The sequence below is a fragment of the Hippoglossus hippoglossus genome, chromosome 12 (genome assembly GCF_009819705.1).
Source record: "Hippoglossus hippoglossus isolate fHipHip1 chromosome 12, fHipHip1.pri, whole genome shotgun sequence".
Classification (NCBI taxonomy): domain Eukaryota; kingdom Metazoa; phylum Chordata; class Actinopteri; order Pleuronectiformes; family Pleuronectidae; genus Hippoglossus; species Hippoglossus hippoglossus.
The window spans coordinates 19,690,822-19,699,233 of record NC_047162.1 but is presented as its reverse complement, the minus strand read 5'-3'; the positions used below and the strand labels follow the sequence as shown (position 1 = coordinate 19,699,233).

At 45.4% G+C, this 8,412-nt stretch overlaps 1 protein-coding gene across 1 annotated transcript; it reads right to left on the bottom strand.

Moving 5' to 3' along the window:
- Positions 1 to 7,649, bottom strand: ccni (cyclin I). Its single transcript, XM_034601586.1, has 10 exons — positions 7,397 to 7,649; positions 6,112 to 6,271; positions 3,339 to 3,473; positions 2,630 to 2,704; positions 2,274 to 2,414; positions 2,031 to 2,159; positions 1,809 to 1,910; positions 1,428 to 1,578; positions 885 to 1,108; positions 1 to 766 (listed from the first exon to the last, which is right to left on the bottom strand). Exons 2-10 carry the CDS (start codon positions 6,223 to 6,225, stop codon positions 566 to 568), a joined length of 1,272 nt encoding a protein of 423 aa, XP_034457477.1. The 5' UTR covers positions 6,226 to 6,271; positions 7,397 to 7,649; the 3' UTR covers positions 1 to 565.
- Positions 7,650 to 8,412: the final 763 nt, after the last annotated feature.

Here is an 8,412-nt window from a genome sequence, read left to right as displayed (position 1 = left end):
TTTTTTTTTTGGAAGGCAACTTTTTCTATTTATTATTTTTTTAGACCTTTTGTTTATTCTATTTGTGATCAACAAGTATCTGTATTCAGATAAGTAGCAGCAGCAGGTTTTTTTAGTTTTTGGATGTTTAACTTTTTTTGTGCTCTGTTTTCCTGCCGCAGGGGACGAGGACGACGTCCTCCGGGCAGCTGAACGACTCGGGGTCACGCTGGGGTCACTTACACCAGAACCACCTCGACGGCTGACATCGTCTGTTTCAAAGCTTTAAATAGAACGTTAATATTAGTTTGATGAAAAGCGGTGACTTTAAGTTTTCTCTGGCGGCTCCGACGGACACCTCCCTCTGAGGAGGAGCTGCCTCTCCATTGCTTTTTTTATGCAAATCAATGAATTGAAAAACATTTTCTCTTTCTTTGAATTAGTCGCCTGTTACTGAGGGAGGTGCTCATCACTGCCGCCACGAGAACAGCCTAAAGGTCACCGCTTGGATACTTTGACCAGAACTTTATTCTGAAAGGGATGTCGGCGTAGAGGTGGTTTGGGTGAACGGCTTCCTGTTTGGTCTTCAGGAGGCACTGACTGGCTGCAGAGGCGGGCAGGGGGAAGAGCTGCCTTCCTGTCGGTTTAACAGGACACTGCATACGTTCAGACCTCCTCCTCCACTTATTGGTGTCGCCCCCTCCTGGACGGTGATGGTTGACGTGACGTCTTCGTTGTAGAGGCGCTTGATTCCATCGTAGAAGTCGTCCACCTCCATCTCCTCCACCTGAACACAGGCAGACTCAAACTGTGACCAAGGTCTCAGGCGGCAGCGACTGGTTATATCGATTCTGAATTCTTTTAATGATTAATCAGTTGATAACATTGAAAGGTTGATGTGTCACCTTGCGTTTGGCGGAGGCCTTGCAGCGCCGCACGACCTTCTGCAGGTGGAGGTTTCTGGGTGGGGAGAGCAGAGCCAGGATGCTGCTGTTGGTGGAGGAGGAGACGGAGCTCAAAGGCGGCGGACTCCCCTCCTCCCCTCCAGCGGGTGTCGGTGGCTGGGCAGCGGAGGCAGTGACGAGGGCGTGGTCCCTGGAAGACTCAGTGGTGGAGGTGGTGATGGTCCCTGGAGAGAATAAAGAGAAATACTTTAAAAACTATTTGTGCTGATTTCTAAACTTTCAATAAAAACAAATCCTCTGTCCTCGTGGAAACCTGAAGCCTCCATTACCCAGAATCCAACTGGAGTGTGATATAAGGTCCCTTCTTTCCAACTCCACACCCCAATGTTCTTCTAACTTGTTTTCTTGTAGGACGTGCAGTACATTAGATATCACACAGCTCCCTCTAGAGGCAAAGACGTCTAACTACAACATTTTAACTTCCCCAACACCCTGACAGACTCTGATGTGTAAAACTTTTTTGAAGTTCCTCTTTAAATGTACCCAGAGTGCAGCAGGGGAGGTTAGGCTCCTGGGGGGTTGGGCTCTGCAGGGGGTGGTAGATGTAGACAGTGTTCGGAGGCCGGGAAACTCTCAGTGTGGAAAGACTACGTGCCACCAGCTCTCGACTCCTGATCAACTCAGAGCTGTTGATCTGAGAGAGAGAGGGAGGGAGGGAGGGAGGGAGGGGGAGAGAGAGAGAGAGAGAGAGAGAGAGGGAGGGAGGGAGGGAGGGGGAGAGGGAGGGAGAGAGAGAGAGAGAGAGGGAGGGAGGGAGGGAGGGAGGGAGGGGGAGAGAAGGAGACAGAAAACAAGAAAGACATTTATATTTTCATGTCCGTCAGTCTTCGTAAAGGTGACAACAGGAAGTCAGGAGTGTGGTACCTGTGCCCTTCTCAGCAGGTCGATGGTTAGCGCCAGCCAATCAGGGCAGCAGGTCTCCAGCTCCAGGGTGATGAGGGCCAAGGCCAGCATGGATCCTCTGAGCTACAGGAACATTGAGGGACAGACCTGGTCATTGAGCCGGCCGGTGAAAAGCCCACAGAGGAGCTGAGGTTTCTAAGTGTGTGCACGTGTGTGTGCACGTGTGTGTGCACGTGCGTGTACCTGAACGAGTGTGTGGTTGGCCAGACAGTGGTAGAGTCGCTGTGTGAGCAGGGCGAGGTGCTGAGAGCGGTTCAGTCCCAACACCGAGTCCAAGAACCCAGAGCGACACGACAACACCATCGCGTGGAACTATGGGGGGGGGGGGAGAAGACAACATCATGTTGGGCTCGGTGAGAGTGTGTGTGTGTGTGTGTGTGTGTGTGTGTGTGTGTGTGTGTGTGTGTGTGTGTGTGGCAGACATACTATGTGCAGGAAGTCCAGAGCTGTGGCGGTGTGCAGGTCCCAGTTCAGTTTGTCCAGGACGATCCGCTCCATCCTCAGGATCTCTGATGGAGAACAGCCACAGCTGCTGGAGGTGACCAGCTCCTTCAGAGTCGGCACACACTGACACACACACACAGACACACACACACACACAGACACACACAGACACACACACAGTTACTTGACTGGTTATAATGCATCAGAAAAGGTTGCTCAGTAACACTCAAAACAATATCTAATACATTTTCACTATAGTGTGCTCATGTTGTGTGTTCATGTTGTGTGTTCATGTTGTGTGTTCATGTTGTGTGCTCATGTTGTGTGTTCATGTTCACCTCGTCCTCCTCACACGTCTTGGCAGCCAGGAAGAAGCAGGCCATGGAGATGCAGCGCAGGTACTTTGGACGAGCCTGAAGAGAAACAATCATTCAATCCACTGGTCGTTGTGTCATTAACACACAGTTCATCCTCACAGGTGTTTTCACTCCTCTGAACTGTGTCACTGTGGACACACTGGAATCTATTGACATCCATTGAACAACAGGGGGCAGTAATGCTCTAATAAAAGCAGGAGGAGTAAACAGATGTAAACACTGCAGGTTTCTGATTGTCTGTTTGTCCTCAGCTATAAACAGTAAAACTCCACACGGCTCCTTTAATACTTCATTTACATGATTCATGAGATCGATTCAAAACTGGTCCAATCAATAATGTTCAGGTGCATAAATTTCACTGCGAGTTTCATTTGAGACGTGTTTACAAATTAACTGGAACAAACCAAAAATCAATTGATGGACAATCTTTGAAAGGTTTCACAATTCACACGATTGATTCAAGTCATTTAACAAATGTTCATTAGTTCTTCTACCTTCGATGAAGCAAAGTAACAAATGAACTGTGTTTTTTATCCTATTTATTGTTAATTGTTTTTTGGGCGGTGAAAAGCAGAGTAAATACTTGATGAGTAATAAAAGCAGTTCACACAGTACTGCTCCTGCTCACTGTAGCAGCTGCAGCCCTGTAGCGCTGGGAGGGGTTGTTTACCTTGATGGGAGCTAGGAAGCGGTCCAGGATGCTAACAGCTAACACCAGGGTCTCTGGGTACAGCCGCAGCCTGCTGTGCAGCTCCGTCAACCAGCGCACGGCCTCGTCCCGCTGGGCCGGGGAGACGTCTCCATCCTGCAGCCAAGAAGACAGTGTCAACATCCTCCTCCTCAGGAGTCTGGAGAATGTTTCTACAGACCACTGAAGCTTTTTCACACAGAGTAATGAGGCAGAGGAAGGTTTATGAATAAAGTATTTAATAAAATCATCGTTAACAATCTGTTTCTCTAGACTAGTTTCCACAGGTAGTGTGAACGAACTGAGCCGGTCCGGACGCAAATATTTACCTTTTAAATTAGAGCAAAATCTATTTACAGCTTTCTGTACCTCAGGCTCTATCTATAGAAAACCAGCCTCCGCTCGTCTCAGGTTTACACTTAACAAGGGAAACTGTATGTGGACGAATATGAAACCTCCAGACAAACAAAGCAGGTTGTGAATTCTCTCTTTGCGCTTTAAGACAGCAAAGTTATTTCAGATCAAGTCTTGAATCACGTTGTTCTGGATCTTTAATCAGGATCCTGCCGGTGCCTTTGTGACTGACGCAGAAAAGACGAACAGGAAGTCAAACCAGCTCGACAGCTGTAACGACGTATCGCAAAGTATCTCCACCAAAAATATTCCAGGAATTCATTTAGTTCCTCTCAGTTGAAACTATTCACCCACCGACCTTTAAATCTTTCTCAGAGGATCCTTCTACTCAATGAAAAACATCATACAGAATTCACAGGAGAGTTTAATAATATGTCAGTTCCTATAATAATAAGATTATCTTTCTATCTGAGCAGTGTGGTGCTCTGGTCAACATTAGTTATCTGACCTGGGTTCATGTTGAGAGTAAACACAGCTGAGAGCAGCTTTAAATTATCTGTTAACTCAGATCTGGAGCTCATTCCTCCGCCAAGCTCCAACACACCCTGAGTTTAATCCAGCTGCTCCAAACTGCACGCACTCAGATATATTAATAACTAAAAATCTTCCACGTTTCATCAAGATCCAGAGAAGAAATTCAGCTGAGGTAGAAAAACTTAAACCACTAATAAAATGACTTTACAGGGTCCATCCATCTGGTTACAAAGCAGCAAGTTCAAACACGACTGAAGGTTATAAAATATAAATATAATAATATACATGATGAAAATATAATTCATGTAATTCTGTCATTTTTGTATGTGTAAATCACTGTTTCACTGAGTGGCATGTGTAACACTGGACCAGCAGCAGGGGTCAAAGGTCAGATCACAACGACCCTGCTATGTAATTACACTGCAACATGACACTGTTTCTACTGCCGGACCAAAAAGACTAAATCCTAAAAGGATGTCCTCCCTCTCTGGTCTCTCGTGACCTCGTCCACAAACGGAGACCACGTTCGTCTCGTCCCTTCGGACTCTGGCTCCTCTACAGTGCTGGTCAAGTTCAGACGATGGAGGAAACCGCTGAGTCACACCTTTTCCACTTTGAATGATTATTACTCTTTTCAGACGTCAGCGTTCTAGCCCTCTCTCCACGTCTCACCAGCAGGGGTATTTGCCCTGTGGCAGTGATACTGTTTATATGTTCTGAGACCTTCTTGACCTCATACACCAGTTTACACATCTGCCTTCCAGCCCGGCCTTCGGCAACGAGAAGTGTCTCACTGACGCCATTTACTGCCTTTTATTGGTCTCTTTATTATCGATACAGTGCTAGAGACGGACAGGTTCAAGGACGAGATTGGGGCGAGTTCACTATTCTTCATATGAAGTCAATTCCAGTTTGATGTCTGAGTTTTCAAACCATGAAAACAAGAGAATGTGAAACTCCAGCAGGAGGCGAAGAGAACGGCCGTGACCGAGGATAACTGCTTCTCTGAACCTGGTCACCAGGCAAACAGGTTCAGTGAAAAGTAGGTTAATGATACGGTTTCTTTCATTTCCAGAAACTAAAGAAATCTAATATTATATTATATTCTAAGTTTAACCATTATTCAGTTCAGTAATGTGATTAGTAACTTACAGCGTATGACTTCACAGGTATCTGACACAATGTGAGATGAGCTAATAAACTGGGTGAGACCAGCTGAGGACGTGTGATGAAACATCACATCAGTGTCTTCACAGGCGGACGTGTCGTGAGACGTGTAAACTGAGTCTGAGTCTGTTGATGTGATTAAACTTAATGTTTCAGCAGAGTCTCACTCAGTGACTCAGCGACTCACTGAGTCTTCATTCATTTGTAGACAATAAATCATTTAACAAGACAGATTAATAACAAACATTAAATATGAATCACTCGGCTGCTACTGATGACAGTAAAATGATCAAAGCAGCAGCTCTCACCCGTTTCGAAGGATAACAACATGTATTATTTATCTGTGAACTTATTATATCAAGTCTACAAAATCAGACAAACAGACGACTGTTTCCATGTGACAATGTGTTGCCGTAGTAACAAAACATGTGGAGATTGTGAAATATCTGTTGGGACTTGAAGTAAACTCCTCATGATAAGGTCGTCTCGGACCTTTAACTCCACTGGGAACTTCCCTGCTGTTAGACTGGTCTTTACATAACATTGTTGACAAGAGGAACCAGGCACAGGAACTAGCACATCAGTGATGGTGGCTTCGTTGGTACCTTTGAAAAAACACGTGGGACGACTTTGCCAAAGTTTTGTTGAGTGGATCCATGTGTTCCTGAGCTAAGTGGAGGTGTTCAGAGATGATCCTCACCTGTGAGGCGGGCTTCTTCGACACGTTGACCGTCCACATCTTGGCTTCCCGAGAGGCCGCCTCTTCCAGGAGAAAAGACAGCCTCTGGCGTCCCCAGGGCTCAGTGGACTTCATTCTTCCCTCCCCTGGTCGAGCCTACCTCCTCACTGGGAACAGCTACCTGCACAACGACACGGATCACGGGATCATCACACGCTCCCACACCCCCGATCCACCAAACAGACACACAGGGTTTATACTTCAACAAACAGTGACCGAGTTGGTTCACGTGTAAAAGTTAAAGGATTCTCCTAAATCTGGATGTTTTGTATTTGTAGTTTTGGTTCCGTCCCAACAGACCGACGTTTATATGCTCACAGCGAAGTAGGAGTTTGCGATATGAGGATTTAAACTGTGCGTTAACATAATAGACTTGATATTAAGATGGATGACGACCGCTCCCCCCACTCAGTGAAGCCCACTGTGTGTCTGCAGTGCGGGTCAGAGATCCGGTCTCCTCCAGGTTAGTGGAAGGGACAAGGAACAAAGGAACAAGTCAAAACAAACCAAGAACACACGTATTCCTCAGAGATGGTTCCTGACCGTTCAGACAGTTCGTATCACTCTGATGAATGTTCATGTTTATCAGTCCGGTGATATGAAACTGGGTCAAACTGTCCTGTTCTTCTGTCCTGTTAATAATGAATGAAGTTATGAAAGCTAAGTCATCTGAGGACAAAGTGCCAGAAGATACTGAAAGAGGAATTAGTCCAGAATGAAACCGTGTTAGACCTTTTCCTTAAGAAGTTAATACAATAAACTGTGTAGTTGCTGTAGTCTCATTAGACATGAGCCTTTTAACCTAGTGTGTAGCTTCTAATGTAACTGCAACGCAACCAGTCCCTGAGCAGAGACACACTGTGTAGACTGGGTCTGAAAGTACGGGGAGTTCCTCCTCCTCAGCTTCTCCTCCTCAGCTTCTCCTCCGGGAGTTTCCACCATGTTGAGGAAAGCACCAGGCCTCCCGGAGCAGGTGCATTACCGAGCGTCCCCTTCCTTTATTTCCCCGGGTCAGACTATAACCTGGAGCGGAGCTAACTCGACAGCCAGCCGCTCGCGTCGCGTCGCTAGCAGCTCGCTAGCTCTGTTTATTTAAAACAAACACACGTCTCATAAGCTCCGTGTCCACCAGCGGCGGGTGTCATTGAAAAGATCCGAGTTAGTGTCACCGGGGACGGCTGAGCTCGCTTCACACTGAGGCCGTTTAAATGTCTGAGTGCGATCCAGGCGATAGACGGAGCCTCACCTCCCCTGCGAAGCGGAGCAGGCCACAGTTGGATTTCATCTGGTCCTCTCGGGCCAACGGGAATGAAGCTTCCCTCTCTTCAGACCTCCATCTTCTCTTCCCTGGTGGAAAAGGTTCCTGTAGAAAAAGATATAAAAATAAAATAACGGAACATAGACAGAGTCTACTTCCGAGGAGGGGACTGAGGGGGAAGAGAGGGGAATGACTCCGCCCAGCTCAGGGCAGAACGGGAGGGGAAAACAAACACACCCTCTGTGGAATATTCCCTTTGGAATAATGAGTTTATAAATTATGCTTATTTATTTGTAGTTTATATATTATTTTTAAAAATGTGGCTTTTACTGTGACTATCTTGTTTCTCTGAGACAAATGTATTTTGTGTTTTAATGGTGTGATGTTTGTATTTATATATCAATGAATGAAATTGACCTATGAGTCTGTAATAAATGATAGATGATAAAAAATACAGCAGACAAAAAAAAGCAGAAGCTCTGTTTGGATTAAATGACACAAACAACAAAAACCTTAACGAATACAAGTTTTCAGTTTGTTATTTAACGTCTGTTATGTGGAGTCATATCTGTTCTCTGTTACTCTGACTGGGTTTTAAACCAGGGTTTATAATGTGTATGTGCACGTTTGGGGATGTAAATCTTCATAAAAGTGAAGTCCAAAGCAAACGTTGACATATTTGCTGATTATTATTACCACTTACAGCAGTTACTGCCCGGAGAGATCTTTTATTTTCATTTTATTACAACAACAACTCCTAGTCATCCTCATATATCATATATTCCTGTTATTACTAATGTTTATTTGGTAAAAAAGTGTGTGTCCTCGATATTGGTGGTATATCGGCTTTAGATAGATAGATAGATAGATAGATAGATAGATAAATACTTTATTGATCCAGTAGAGCAAAAAACAGACAAACACAAGAGCATAGGAATAATAAAAGGTCAAAATAGGTCAAGAATAAGTTCACTGCAGTGAGATGAAACCACCAGAGCTACTAC

Coding starts and splice junctions, on each gene's coding strand:
- ccni (XM_034601586.1), bottom strand. CDS start 6,225: ATGAAGTCCACTGAGCCCTGGGGACGCCAGAGGCTGTCTTTTCTCCTG. Junction 2,415..2,629: donor AGACGTGTGAGGAGGACGAG/GTGAACATGAAC, acceptor TGTGTGTGTCAG/TGTGTGCCGACTCTGAAGGA. Junction 1,911..2,030: donor CCAACCACACACTCGTTCAG/GTACACGCACGT, acceptor ATGTTCCTGTAG/CTCAGAGGATCCATGCTGGC.